General features: G+C 53.6%; 5 protein-coding genes across 5 annotated transcripts; 1 reads left to right on the top strand and 4 right to left on the bottom strand.

Annotated features, from left to right (window-relative positions):
- Window positions 1-144: 144 nt before the first annotated feature.
- Window positions 145-2,148, bottom strand: N7474_008481 (uncharacterized protein; the record flags this gene model as incomplete). Its single annotated transcript, XM_057199891.1, has 1 exon — window positions 145-2,148. The coding sequence occupies one exon, from the start codon at window positions 2,146-2,148 to the stop codon at window positions 145-147; it is 2,004 nt and encodes a 667-aa protein (XP_057050592.1).
- A 1,081-nt stretch (window positions 2,149-3,229) lies between these two features.
- N7474_008482 (lipase family protein) lies at window positions 3,230-4,990 on the top strand (the record flags this gene model as incomplete). The annotated part of the gene is made up of 3 exons (XM_057199892.1): window positions 3,230-3,830; window positions 3,882-4,005; window positions 4,060-4,990. The coding sequence occupies 3 exons, from the start codon at window positions 3,230-3,232 to the stop codon at window positions 4,988-4,990; spliced, it is 1,656 nt and encodes a 551-aa protein (XP_057050593.1).
- Window positions 4,991-5,522: 532 nt separating this feature from the next.
- On the bottom strand, window positions 5,523-8,131 carry N7474_008483 (5-methyltetrahydropteroyltriglutamate--homocysteine S-methyltransferase; the record flags this gene model as incomplete). Its single annotated transcript, XM_057199893.1, has 6 exons — window positions 5,523-5,583; window positions 5,634-5,764; window positions 5,823-7,604; window positions 7,658-7,792; window positions 7,862-8,048; window positions 8,121-8,131. 6 exons carry the CDS (start codon window positions 8,129-8,131, stop codon window positions 5,523-5,525), a joined length of 2,307 nt encoding a protein of 768 aa, XP_057050594.1.
- Window positions 8,132-8,906: 775 nt separating this feature from the next.
- N7474_008484 (3-oxo-5-alpha-steroid 4-dehydrogenase family protein) lies at window positions 8,907-10,072 on the bottom strand (the record flags this gene model as incomplete). Its single annotated transcript, XM_057199894.1, has 2 exons — window positions 8,907-9,872; window positions 9,959-10,072. The coding sequence occupies 2 exons, from the start codon at window positions 10,070-10,072 to the stop codon at window positions 8,907-8,909; spliced, it is 1,080 nt and encodes a 359-aa protein (XP_057050595.1).
- A 513-nt stretch (window positions 10,073-10,585) lies between these two features.
- N7474_008485 (ubiquitin-ubiquitin ligase UFD2) lies at window positions 10,586-14,043 on the bottom strand (the record flags this gene model as incomplete). The annotated part of the gene is made up of 5 exons (XM_057199895.1): window positions 10,586-10,674; window positions 10,745-10,894; window positions 10,955-12,998; window positions 13,055-13,930; window positions 14,014-14,043. 5 exons carry the CDS (start codon window positions 14,041-14,043, stop codon window positions 10,586-10,588), a joined length of 3,189 nt encoding a protein of 1,062 aa, XP_057050596.1.
- Window positions 14,044-14,323: the final 280 nt, after the last annotated feature.

Below are 14,323 nucleotides of genomic sequence, written 5' to 3' on the forward strand. Positions count from 1 at the left end.
GCCTCTCCACCAGTGGACATACTTTCATGATGAGGAGAGAAAACCCACTAGTTAGGCTCTAATAGGTTAATAGAATATTGATTGTATGATTGCTCTCGGTAATAATAGTTCGTTCAAGGCTAACAACAGACAGGTTCACGTAACTCACGCCCGACGGGCCCACGAACTCCCCTCAAAAGCTCCAGGCATGGCATCAAGACACTCCTCCTGATACATACTCGCCAAATCTTGGGCATTGCTCCTCGTGGAATTGACCCGGCCAAGCCCATTTGATGCACAGTCTTGGAAAGATGGACCAGAAGACGCATCCGAGTTCTCCTGGCGTCCGTTTGAGAGTCTCTTGGTTTCTCTCTTGGTCTCCTTGTATTTAGAAACCTGCCACGACCAGCGCCCGTTTCGAGACGGAGTTGGAGGGGAAGGAATGTAGCCATGCGGAATACCGACTGGAGGGCCATTGAATGGAAGGGTGGAGGTGTTTGCATTGGAACCTTCGACTTGAGGGTGCTCTGATAGCTCTTCAAGAATCGAAGAGCCTTGTCCCCTGCCAAGGACCCATGTCTTGCGCCCATGATGGACATCTTCCCTGGCTTTGCGCGGCCGGGGCTGGATGCTCGTGGGTCGGGTCTTCAGCTTCTTCCACCACGAAGTGTCTTCCTTGATCGATTCAGTGGTATCATTAACCTCCTCGGGGCCCTCAGCTGGATCACGAGGAGGTAATCGACGGTCAACGATAATGATAGGCTTTTCGAGCGGAATCAACGCCTTTGGCTCCTCCGAATCAGGGTCAATCGCAATAGAACAGCCGGCTTCAGTCGACTTGATATTCTCATTGTCAGCATTTATCAGCGATGGCCGTTCGATTGATTCCTGGGTTTGGCGAGGAGCACTGGTAGGGAAAGCTTCTTCAGGTTTAGAGACCATTGTATAGCCATACCCCACACGTCGACCATTGGTCATCCAACCGACGCTCACTTGACGAGGGGAAGATTCTAGCTCTTGAATAGGAGAGCCGGGGGACTCAGAATCATTTGTAATGGGGCTGAGTTGTTCAACAAACTTGCTTTTCACAATAGAGTCGGGCTTCTCGCCCGGAATGATCCCATCTACCTGGATTTCCGATTTGCTGGCCGTGGCATTGGCAGCACGAGTCCTGAGCGCCTCCGTTGACAAAAGACTGCTTTGGCGTGAATAGAATGACGATGCGTCTCGCGTGTGGAGTGCGGTTAGTGTCTGGGAATCTGTCCCCGAGACCGCCGATGTTGCTGTTTTCTGGAGCAAGTGAGAATTCTCTGCGGTGAGCAATGCATATCGGTTTGTTTTTGTACGTCCGGCTGTGATGGATGCGTTGCCCGAGTGTGTTCCAGAAGAGATGGATCGAGGTGCCAGGACATGAGAGATGCGGAGCTCATCCAGATGCAGTGGCTGACCTTCGACCAACGACTGGTCAGAGGGAAATGGTTCTTGCCTTGTCGGAACGACAAGATCCGGACCATGCTGGCCATGATCTGAAAGTGATGCCGACGAGGTCGTGCCACGGACCCGGCTGTTCGTCCTCAAGAACTGGATCCAGTCGGCCATGAGGGTCTGGCTATGGGTACCTGCTGGGATATCGATAATTGGGACTGGTTCCAGAATATTTGCAGCAGAATTCGGGGTGACGATTGTCAGAGTGTCAAGAGATCGCGTCGCCGCGGGTTGCATCTCAGCGCTGACAGTGCTCGGTCCTTCGCCGGGGGAAGTCTCAGGCCGAGCTCCATTATTGTATGATATGCCGCTTGCATTGGAGGCAGTTCGAGCACCGCTCAGACTACCACATAGGGTAGGGATGTAACGCAGCCCAAAGGGAGACCCAGGTTCACTTTCGGGAATGTCGTTGAAGGCTGCTGCCCGGAACACAGAATCCAACAGCTCGGGCCTCTGCTCGAGCACTTCACTCAACTCCATTCGGGGAAAGGGACGGCTTGTCGGGGATCGTTCCATGCGGTCACTGTGTTTTGGTGTTGCGAGGTACTGAGCATCGCTGTCATATCCCCTCTCGCTCATCAGGCTGCTTCCGATATCCCCCAGCACGGTCAGGTTAATTGGAGGCTGTTGAGCGTGGGATCTTGATGACTTGAAAGAGAGAGGGAGAACCGCGGTTTTCCACATCGTCGACGGTCTTCTCTGTGCAGTGCTGATGAGTTCCTTTCTCGAGAGAAGCGACGTCGCAGCCTGTGAGAGAAGCTCTCGGGTGGGCGGCTGTGCTGCTGGGAAGGAGAGCAGTTTGCAGTTGTTGTGGCTTCTGCGATTTCAGCAGTTAGAGTGTTTGACCAATCCCAATGGCAGACCGCACCTTGTCTCTCCGGTCTCTGCAAACCGTACAGCTCAGGAGTCTGGTATGACTGGGCGAAGCCCGAAGGTGAATCTGACCGATGCGCTTTGCGAAAACGAGGACAGACGAGGAACACCATCTGGGAAGGTTGAAGGAGACAGATACTGAAATGGGCAAGAGACTGACTGGAAGCTCATATTGGTTCATAGTTCGGGCAAGTGCGACGAATTCATGTACCGGTAGGTAGTATGGCCGCACTTTCCCCCTATCAATAGATGCATCAGTAGGGGAACATCGGCGGGAATGCCACGAACGGTGAACGCTATCTGTTAATGGTGCGAAATGTGGAATTTGGACTGCCTATAGCATTGAGGGCCATGTTTCCTCTTTAGTGAATCCTAACTCGGTTAACAAATTTCTGGTCAGGACTTTGTTGACCTAACCCGGATTAATGTTGGCAGGTTGAGACGGTTGGCATAACGTGGCGTAGTAACGCATTTCGACACGATCTTGGAAGATGTGACTGCTGGAAGGAGAATAAGATGCGACTAAGCTTTAGTAATTGATAGTTTAATTTTCTTCCGAGGTCCATCTATGAACTGAGTTGACATCTAGATTATCTAAAAATACTCACCCCCTACCCATTTAGCTCAAGTTTGCGTAGGCTGATTGGCATATGCGCCTTGCTTTTTTGGCCCCAGCCCTTTCCGCCCGATCAGGGATTGACCGCAGTCCTTTCCCAAATAGGCAACGTAGATGTAGCCGCTTTGGCCCCTTGGTCTACAGGATGATGCGATTGGTCCGTTAGTAAATACTACAACTGAAATACCTAAAAGAGGTTTGGGGGACTTAAATATCATTGCTAGCCCCGTGGCTCTCTCTTTTCGTAGTTTCCCATATAAAAGAATGCAAAACACCATGACCAGCCAGGACTTCGTCTCTGAATTGCCCACCGAGCTCCCCGCGTATTATGAGATGGAACCACCGAGGATGATAAGCCGGATAGACACCGTTGACCCCTGGGGTCCGGACGCGTTTGGGCCGTACGGTCCAGCCGAGCACGCCAACTCGCCCTCGTCCTCTTCCTTGTCGACATCGAACTCAATTTCCAATTTGGATTCCCGTACGCCATCCTTTACGAGTTCCTGCGCTACGTCTATACCGGAAGATAATCCTCCTGTACCTTCAAAAGGATCAAGCAGCAAACGATCGTGCCCAACCAGCCATAGAGCATCGAAAACTTTGTCGCCGGTCAAACCAGGTGTGCGCACCATTCGCAAGAGCTGCTGGTCGCATATGCCAGCACAACGCGGGAAAATGAAGGATTCAGTGGCTGAGTACAAATGGAATATGACTGGCTTGGTTGATCAGAAGGTCTACTCGACGCAAGAGACCGTCCTTGATCTCCGCAACCACATGCGCGAGTATGTCTCGACCAAAGTGGACGCCTTCGCAGCTGGATTGGATGATAAGATCCTTTCGCTGGATGAGCAGGTTTTTGCTCCAAAGTCGGCCAGTAGTGAGTGTACTCGTCTTGATATTTTCGAGAGTTAGGACTAATTCCGTACAGTCCATAATGATGAACACTCCGAGCACGGCAAGAAAGACAAAGCCGCAAAGCGATCAACGGGTGTCTCCAAGGTGCATTTGTACGAGAACTCACGCCTACCAGCTGTCCTTCCTCAATTCACAATGTGAGTCTTCGTAAGTATAGACATATTGGCTACAACCACTGACAATATCTCCAGTAATCCTTTTGAATACCCTCTTATCCGTCTAGCAGCGCAATTCTCACACCAAACCTATATGAGAAATGAACCAGAAAAGCACACCTACATCCCCGCCAACTCCCGCCAGGGAACAAAAGCAATGGTGATCGGCTGTGTCGACGACAAGAAAGCGATTGTGCTCGCGATTCGCGGCACAGCGAGTCTCAAAGACTGGGCTGTAAACATGCACACAGAACCCACATCCCCTGAGGGCTTCCTCGACGACACCACGAACTTCGCGCACGGAGGCTTCCTCGGCGTCGCGAAGAAGATGATCCAGCCCATCGCGGGGCAACTTCGCGCTCTGATCGCAGAGAACCCATCCCGACAGTCCTACTCCCTCCTGATCACGGGCCACTCCGCCGGCGCCGCCGTTGCAGGCCTGCTATATTGCCACATGCTCTCAACAAAAGTGAACTCCGAGCTGGCGTACATGGGCAGCTACTTTAAGCACATCCACTGCATAACCTTCGGCGCACCGCCGTCCGCCGAACGTCCACTCCATCCCACGCCATCGCCCGATAGCGAGGGCTCATTGTTCTACGCCTTTATTAACGAGGGAGACCCTGTGCCGCGTGCGGATAAGGCGTATTTGCGCTCGCTGTTGAATCTCTATACCTCTCCTGCGCCAAACAGTTCGAAATGGCGCAAATATGAGAAAGCCACGAAGAAGCCCCGCTCTGCCATATGGGAAGTGCCGCCGGCGCCGCTGTCACTCGCGGGGCATTTGGTTGTTTTGCGGAGTACGCCGACTGAGCATGAACGTCCTATGATGAGCAAGGGCGAGGTTGAGGCTTGTGTCACCTCTGATGATGTAGTTAGGAACGCTATCTTTGGGGACCCAGGGATGCATATGATGAAGCTGTATTCGCAGCGCATTGATTCGCTTAAAAAGCATGCTACCTGGTGACTGTGCGCTGTGTCGGTCGAGTTGAGCTTTATCAGGGATATTGTTGAATATGAAATAATGCCATATCCCCAAAAAGCATCTCGGTCACTCCGAGATTGTGTGCTGAGTGAAGAAAGACTGAACTCCACCTAGGAAGATCTTACGTTGCTACAAGAGCGAAATGATTTAGTAGTAGTTATCAAACGATGTATATTCACAGCTGATTCTACACATAAAAAAAGTCTCGTCTCTAGGCCCAGAGCCAATGCAAATGCAGAAGCGAAGAGCGAAAGAGCAAAATTGTTGAAATAATCGGCACCGAATTGTGGCACCCATGTTGAAATCGTCAGTCATGTTGAAACTCCGTAAACCCGCTTTTGGTGCCCTCTAATCAAAAGCCCGTTGAAACCCATATGTTGAACTTTTGGTATCATCTCGTAACTCATCAGAAAAAAGAACTCCCCGTGCTGGAGGTGGCAGGTTGATTGCCACCTCTCCCAATTAACACATTATAGGAAAACAAAGGAAAATTGGTGCCCATATGTTGTTAAATTTACTGGGCGTGCTGCTTGCGGAAGTGCTTAGCAGCGTTCACCATGTTGGTGAGAGAAGCCCTGAAATATATTAGTATCGAATGCCATCATGTTTGGTGGGGAGGATTTACTTAGTCTCGGTCCAACCACGGGTCTTCAGACCGCAGTCAGGGTTGATCCAGAGCTGCTCGGGAGTAAGGAACTGCAGCATCTCCGAGACACGGTCAATGATCTCCTGCTCGCTGGGAACACGCGGGGAGTGCTATCGAGATGTTAGTTATCCATATCAGATGAGAGACAGTAGAAAAAGCGAAACGTACGATATCAAACACGCCAGGTCCGATGTGGGCAAGGAACTTCTCATCAACGAAGACCTTGAGGAGCTTAGCATCAGACTTGCTGTTCTCGATGGACAGAACATCAGTGTCCAGAGCAGCAATGGCGTGGAAGAAGTCCTGGAACTCGGAGTAGCAGAAGTGAGAGTGGATCTGAGTGACGTCGGCGACACCAGCAGTGGAGAGGCGGAAAGCCTCAACAGCCCACTTGATGTACTTCTCACGCTCAGTACCAGCGCGGAGAGGCAGACCCTCACGCAGAGCAGGCTCATCGACCTGGATGACCTTGACACCAGCAGCCTCGAGATCAACGACCTCGTCGCGCAGAGCAAGAGCGAGCTGCTGAGCCTGGACGGACTGGTGAACATCGTCACGGGGGAACGACCACCGCAGGCAGGTGATGGGGCCAGTCAGCATGCCCTTCATGGGCTTCTTAGAGATCGACACAGCGTACTTGGACTCCTTGACGGTCATGGGAGCCGGGCGAGAGATGTCACCCACGATGATGGGGGGACGCACGCAACGGGAGCCGTAGCTCTGGACCCAGGCGTGGGTGGTGAAAACGTAACCGGTAAGGCGCTCGCCGAAGTACTGCACCATGTCGTTACGCTCGGGCTCACCGTGGACAAGGACATCAAGGTCAAGCTCCTCCTGGATCTTGACAACCTCGGCGATCTCCTTCTCGATGAACTTCTCGTACTCCTCGGGAGTGATCTCACCCTTGGTGAACTTGTTACGCTGAATGCGGATCTCCTTGGTCTGAGGGAAGCTACCAATGGTGGTGGTGGGGAACAGCGGCAGCTTGATGCTCTTCTTCTGCTCAGCAATACGAGTAGCGAAGGGAGACTTGCGGTTGTGCATCTCAGGGGTGACGCCCTCCTGGCGGGCCTTGACGGCGGGGTCGTTGGTGCGCTTGGAGCTGGCACGGCTCTGGACCGACTTGGCATTGGCCTCGAGCTGCTCCTTGACAGCGGCAGGGCCCTCAGTGACGGCCTTGGCGATCACGACAACCTCGGAGAGCTTCTCAACAGCGAAGCTGAACCAGTCACGGATCTCCTCGTCGAGCTTCTTCTCGCTCTCCAGAGTGTGGGGAACGTGTAGCAGAGAGCTGGAGGTGGCCACGATGACGCGGTCCTTGCCGAGCTTCTGAATAGCAGCCTCGACCTTCTCGATGGCGGCCTTGAAGTTGGTCTTCCAGATGTTACGGCCATCAACGACACCGGCAGACAGAACCTGCTTGGGGCCCAGGGCAGCGACAACAGTGTCGAGCTGCTCGGGGTTGCGGACGAGGTCCACGTGGATACCGTAGAGGTTCTGCAGCGCAGGGAGGACATCGATGTTGTGGACGATGTCACCGAAGTAGGTAGCCAGGGTCAGGCGGGGAGCCTTGTCACCGAGGTTGCCCAGCTTCTCGTAGGCGGGCTTGAAAGCAGCCTTGGACTTGGCGGGGAGATCGAAGACCAGGACGGGCTCGTCAATCTGGACGTCCTCAGCACCGGCAGCCTTCAGCTTGGCCAGGAGCTCTGCGTACAGAGGGAGGAGCTCGTCCAGCTTGGAGATGGGGTCAACGGACTGGCCACGGTCGGCCTTGCCGAGGGTCAGGAAAGAGACGGGACCCAGGATGACGGGGCGGGTCACAACGCCGGCCTCCTTGGCCTCGAGGAACTGAACCACGGGCTTGGGCTCGGCAGCGAGCTTGAAGACCTGGTTATCCTGCAGGGTGGGCTTCACGTAGTGGTAGTTGGAGTCAAACCACTTGACCATTTCCTATGATCGAGCATTAACATTGGTTGCCATCTCGACAGTAGAAGAATACATACCAGACTGGGAACATCAACACCCTCCTTCTGCAGACCACGACCCATGGCGAAGTACTCGTCAAGAGGGTCGAGGTTGTACTTGGAGTAGCGCTCGGGCACGACACCGAACAGCTGGATGTGGTCCAGGACTTGGTCCTAAGAAAGGGTCAGCGATTGAAGACAAGGCTGAGGGTACGCTCCGACGAAACGGCAAGCGACACATACGTAGAAAGCAAAGTCATTGCTGGGGATGATATCAACGCCAGCAGCCTTCTGGATCTTCCAGTGCTCCAGACGGAGACGCTTGCCCTCGGCGAGGAGCTCATCGCGGGAGGACTTGCCAGACCAGTAGGACTCGGTGGCCTTCTTGAGGTCACGGAGCTTGCCCATGCGAGGGAAGCCCAGAACGGAGCTATCGGAGTGGGAGTTAGTATTGTGTGTTGTGGCCAGTGTGTCCGGATGGAGGGGTAGAGTAGAGACTTACGATTGAACCATTCTGACGGGTGTGTGGGAGGAAAGGAGGGAGAAGGGACGGAGGAGGATGGGAGTTAACGGTGGGATGGTTGGAGAGGGAAGAGAAAGATCAGGTACAACAACAAGAACACAATTGCCCCTGCTGAGAGAAGATGGGAGGAAAGAAGAAGAAGAAAAGGAGGAAAGCGAAAAATGGAGGGGGAGGAAATAGACGAGGGGCACGGGTATTGTGACGGTAAATACAGTGTGTTTTTATGGACTGAATATGGGGATCTCCGTGAAATACATTTACACTATCCACCCCACTAGTCAAAGTCTCCGGGATCGGCGACAGATCACGCCATTCGACAGGCCTAAGTGGTATGTATTATTCTCCGACTGTCTACATACAAGCCCTTGACGTAGGGGCGTAATATACTAGGTACTAAGCGACAATGATCAGGGGTTGATATGCAGCTAAGGGTCGATATTATAGAGTTGATTAAAAGAGAGAGAGAGAGAGGGAGGGAGGGGTAATATTCCTATCAAATTGCGAATGAGACCCGTGTAAACAAAAGTCTTGGTTGACTAAGTATGTACTCTGCCACTCCAGAACTACGACCTAGCAGCATGTAGGGCATCAGCCGGTAAATAGCGAATAAGTAGACCCGGGTAAACAAACGTCTTCGTCCAGGTTTCAGGCTACCGTATACCAAGTTTCGACTGTAGCTATTATTACTCTCCGGCTATGTACTCTACCAACTCACTTCGACTGATAGCGCAAACTATAGGCCATCAGCATGTAAATATCACCACATTACATCCACGCACACCCCGGCACAGCAGCCCCCCTGCCCGCAACCGCCTCCTCCCCAAACTTCTCAACATACCACTTCCGGCCCCAACGAGCATGAGGCAGCATATTCGCAACAGCATTGACAACAAACAACACCCCCGGGAAAGGCAGCGGCACCGCCAACCAATCCGCCAGCCACGCCGCGGGGACCAGCCAGGGCGCGAGGGTAAGCGGGGGCGCGACGAGCTCGCTCCTGGTTGCGAGCGACGCACTAGTCGGGGAGAGAGGGAAGACGGCTGTGCCGGCGAGCGCGAAACCTGCCCACTCCAGCCACTCGAAGGCGTAGTGCGGGTAAAGGATGTAGCGGAAGACGCCTTGGCGGGGCGGGATGACATAGATCTTTGCGCACTTGGTTGTGGTCTTGCTATCGGCATCGTCGGACTTCTTGGCGGATTGTTTGGCGGCGGACTCGCGACGGAGCTGGAATAGTTTGCGCTCGGAGTAGATGTTGCCTACCATGCCGATTGCGAACACTGCAACACCTACCACGGGGAGTATATCCGTGACGACGGGGTAGGAAGTCGCCAGACCCGCGCCGGTGCCGTCAGTCGTGTACCCCGGGACGGGAAGCGCATAGCCGCGCAACCAGCCGGCAATGCACGACGAATTGAACCAGTTAAAGCCCATAGCCATGGCCATGACCAAGACATGGATGGGGGACATGCTGGGCGCGGCGAAGAGGGGCGAGATGATCGCGCGGTTGAAGTAGTGGATGCAGTAGAGTGCGGCGACGAGCTTGTTGATTGTGGGCAGGTCTGCGAGCGCGGGCAAGGTGGGCGATGGGCGCGTCAGGCTGTAGAGGAGGTTGACGGGGCCGACGATCTCCATGGCGCACCAGGCCAGGCTGCCTGGGAGGTTGAAGATCGAGGAGCGCAGGGAGGTTTTGCCAGCTGGGTGCCACGAGATCAGCCATTGGAGGGTGGTGACCTAGATAGGGTTTGTATCAGCTTAAGATCTGGGGAGTAATGGATATGGAGTGGATCTTGTGGTGGTGGGGGGTAGGACGAGCTCACCAGGGGGAAGTACTGGAAGCCGTTTAGTACGACGTGCCAGGCTTCGGGGGTTAGCGGGTAGAGGTCAGCCCCAGAGGGCAGGGAAGCCCAGAAAGAAGAGGCAGTGGCACCCATTGGAGTGTGTAGAGGAGAGATGGAGACGAGGAGAGGAGAAAGGGCGGTCTAAGCCGTCTGGTCACCAAAGGAAAGGAAGCTAGTGATGTAATGGGCGGTGGAGTGGCCGATCAGTTCGATCTGGGGTCAGAGGTACAGGGAACATGTACTTTGCCCAGTTATTCACATTCGTGAATCTACGGAAGTCCTGCATGAATTTAGGGTTAGTGCGAACGGGATGCGATAGAGTGCATAAACTATATCTAGCTAGAAACAGGGATTAGTGCCGAATGTTTATTTCACCCTCGTCAACTATCTAGGAAGCCCTCTTTCTATGGATTTAGGGCTAGTGCAGCGGACAGGGAAGGTAAACAATAGTACAAAGAAATCGGGATATTCAGAGCAGAGGATATATCACAGAATGGATACAAGCGGCGATGGTATCTAATAATCCGGTCCATCTATAGAGACATCATATGCAATCTATCAACCGTCGTCTTCGAAGATATGTGTTGATGTCGATGTTGATGTTGATCAACCCGCCGTCGTGTCCATAAGATCCTTGCGCTTAGCTGCCATTCTTTCCGCCTTGAAAGCCGCAATCTTGGCCTTGAGCTCGGTGTCTGTAAACCCGCCACTAAGTCAGCTGTGGATATTTCAAGAGAAGAAAGAAAATCAGAGCGAAATTCGTACCAGGCAGAACATCCTCCATCTTCAAGAGGACACGATTGAATGGGTCGTGCGGGTCGCTGAGGAGGTGCGAGCGGATAGTCGCGCGGTCAATGGAGACACGGGAGCTGGGGAGGATGACGGGGTCTTCCATCAGGGTGAACATAAGAGGATCTGCGTAGAATTAGTCTCCAAATACACCTGCAAGAAAGCGCGGAATAGAAGAACACATACCCAAGAACTCATCCGGCATTTCACCCAGGTCCTCCTCGGCCTGGTCATCAGCCTCCTTAGCCTCCTGCACCTTCTTCTGCAACTGGCCCCATCGACGTAATTCCTCCGGAGATTTGAGCGACCACTTGCGCAGGATCTCAGCGGCCTTCTCGAAATTCGCAGGCTTATACGAGCGCCCATCGCGCGCAACAGCCACGATGAAATTCTGCTTCTTCATCAGATTCAGATACACGTCGATGATCTCGCTGAGGAGAGACCGCGGACTGAATCCGTATTCCTGGAGATTGTCGACGCGCAGATTGGAGCTCTTGGGTCCCACCATCGCGTCGAGGTTGTAGTCCAGCATGTCGGCTAGGCGCTGCACGATCTCCGGCATGGTGAAGGAGTCGGCGAGTGCTTCGGTGAAGAGCTTCAGCATCGCAACTGTTTCATTGGTGAGTTGCATATAGGACTTGGCGCTGCGCTGGGCGGAGGAGAGGTTCTCTTCGCGTTCTTGGCGCGTGGTCTCGTCCATTGAGTTACCGGATTGGATGAGTTCAACTTGCGTGTTGTGGATTGTTTTGAAGGCGCCGAAGGACTCATCCAGCACGTAGGTCACGTCGTTAAGGAGGAGGTTGACGAATCGGACGAAGAAGTCGAGGTTCTCCTGGGCCTGTTTGGACAGTTTCTCTCGGTATAGGACGTTGGGCCAGATGCATTTGATGATCTGGAAGATCTCGTATCGAATGTTGAACTTGTCAAAGAATTGCGTGTGCGTGCCGGTGTGCTCGGCCTCGATGTAGAACTTCATGATCGCATGGAGGAGATTGTTGTTGGCAAATGGCATCGAGCTGAGAAGGTCCACAAGGGCGCCCCGTCCTCCCCCGGGCCGCGGCCAAGTCCCTCGAAACAGGATGGACACCAACCCGGCCTTGAGATACGGGTTTTTAATATAGTCGGAGCTCTCAAGGAATGTGATGCACAGCATGACCAGCTCATCACCCTGGGTGGCGGTGATGATCTGCGGCATGCACCACATAATGAATTTGAAATTGCTGACAATGTCTTCCAGGAAGTACTCCGGCAGACATTGGAAAACCTCTGGCTGCTTCTCCGGAAGGGGCAGAGAGATCTCTTGGCGAGGAACTTCCTTGCGGGAGACCAGCCTCAGAAGCCAGACCGTGACATATCTCATAAACAGCATCGACCGAGCCTGCCACTGGTCATCAAACAACACGCCCTGAAGACTGTACTTCAAGGCCAGGCCCAGGTCGAGCTTGTCCTTGTATCGCTTGAGAGCTTGCTCAAACACCCGCAGCTGCATTGGATTGCCTGCCCACTTGTGCCGCTCAAGTTCGAACTTGGTGATGGTAGATTCCATGTGTCGGAGGTCCTTCTCGAGCTGCTCCAGCTTCGAGGTTAGTGACTCACTGCCATAGTGATGAGCAGCAACCGTTAAGAAGAAAATCTCCGTGATAAAATTGGACGTTCCCTCAACTCTTTTAGAATAGAATGCATCCGAGGCGTGTTGGTCTGCGTTGATTTTCGTCTCATCGCGCATATCCACTCGCGAATCCCGGTGGAGGTATTCTGCATCGATTCTGTCGATCTTGGTGAAATTGGCATCCATGAAAGGCTCACAGAGCTGGTCCAGGCATGTCGTAATGTTGAACATAAAGCCGTCTGAAGACACCTGCTCAGGATCGACCTGCATTGCGCGCCGTTTGTGATTGATATTCAAAGCCGTGGCGAACCAGTCTAGCACGCGATCGCGTGCCTCCTTCGAGGCCCGAATCATGTGGTTGATCACATCGAGAAGGTCAGAGCTGAGGATCTGCTGCATCATGCGAAGAGACCGCTGAGCATTTAGGATGTATGATTGGTCGCGGGTCTTTGGACTGGAGAAGTACGACATGGTCACCGTACCCTGGAGAGGCGACAGGCTAAACCATGGACCGAGGAGCGTTGTCTTCTCAAACCGAGCAGCATCCCTTGACGCATTGAAAATGGATGACTCTGTGATCGCAGCCGCAATAGCCGCGTGATGCACAAGATTCCGCAATGCCTGGAAAGATAATCGGTAAGCGCATATTCAATGGCTATTTCGGGGGGAAAGCAAACCATAGCATAGGGCTTGTAGTCATCATTAACAGTCTTAGACGCAAGCTCCGAGCTCAGCACCTCGACTGCAGAGATGAAAGCCGGCTTAACGCTCTCGTCCTCTTCAAACCGCTTGACTGCCTCAGTGAGGAAGTCAAAGTCGACACCCTTGTCATCCTCGGGCTCGTTCAGCAGATAGGGCGCTAACGGAGATAGCCCAGACGACTCGACACCAAACATCTCAGGCATGGTAATGGCAAAGATACAATAACTCATACAGAGCCGGCGTGCCTCAACCAGAACCCGAAACTTGGGATCATCATCTCGCGCGCGCCGGAACCCCTTGTGCAATCTGGCAATCCGCTTCCAGCACGGAAGCAGGTAGTCCAGTGGACGTTGCTTTTCCGCCTTGGACGCTGCTTCCAGGAGCGCTTGGTCCAGGACCGCGGTCTGGATGCGCAGCTCCTGGCCCTCATCTTGCAATTCGGCTTGCAGACCGGGAAGATAGATCAGGCCGTTGCCGTGGATATCGCGCTGGCGGTCTTCGCGCAGAGTTAGCTTGAATACCGCGCTCAATGTCCGGTCCTCGAAGGCTTCTATGCTCTCTTCGGGCTTTGGAGGCGGAGGTGTTTTGGAGGCGGATGGGCCTGTGGAGCGGGGCCGGTTTGGGGTTGATGCTGAGGGCGAGGCCGGAGTTATCTTAATTCGTTTTCCTTCTGCTTGTTGTTGCTGCGGTGTGGAAGATCTGGATGTTGGGGTGCTTTCTGGCTTGGTAGACTGTGGAGCGGGCACTGGGGGTTGTGAGGGGGAGGGAGTGGATGGGTTCTGGCTGGAGTCGGAGCCACTCTCCGCTGATGGGGAGGGGTTGGAGAGTTTGGCAAGACGCTTGTTTCGGATCTGAAAAAGAGGTGGGCAGTTAACCTAGTTGTCTAATCGCCGCGGGAGAGGCATGGTGGTGGGTGGTGGGGGGAGCAGCTTACCTTGTCCGCATCAGAGAGAGAGTCGGACATCTTTAAAGGGATAGATGGGCCACCGCGGGAGGGAGAATGTTTGCAGAGTGGCCGGGTGGGTGTGCAGCGGCGGAGGGCAAGTGACAGAGACCGGCGAAGAAGGAAGTGGATCGATATTGTGTTGAGTCGGGGTAGTTATGATGCCAGCTACTTGACTAAGCACGGCGTGAGGTTGAGATAAAAGGTACTCGGCTCACGCGGGAGGTTGCCCGCTTGAACGAAGTACCTCTCATCACAGACTTCATATCCGCACTTTTGTTTAACTAGACGTACTGATCAC

Source organism: Penicillium riverlandense (genome assembly GCF_028828495.1).
Source record: "Penicillium riverlandense strain IBT 135883 chromosome Unknown utg000007l_segment0_segment0, whole genome shotgun sequence".
Classification (NCBI taxonomy): Eukaryota; Fungi; Ascomycota; class Eurotiomycetes; order Eurotiales; family Aspergillaceae; genus Penicillium; species Penicillium riverlandense.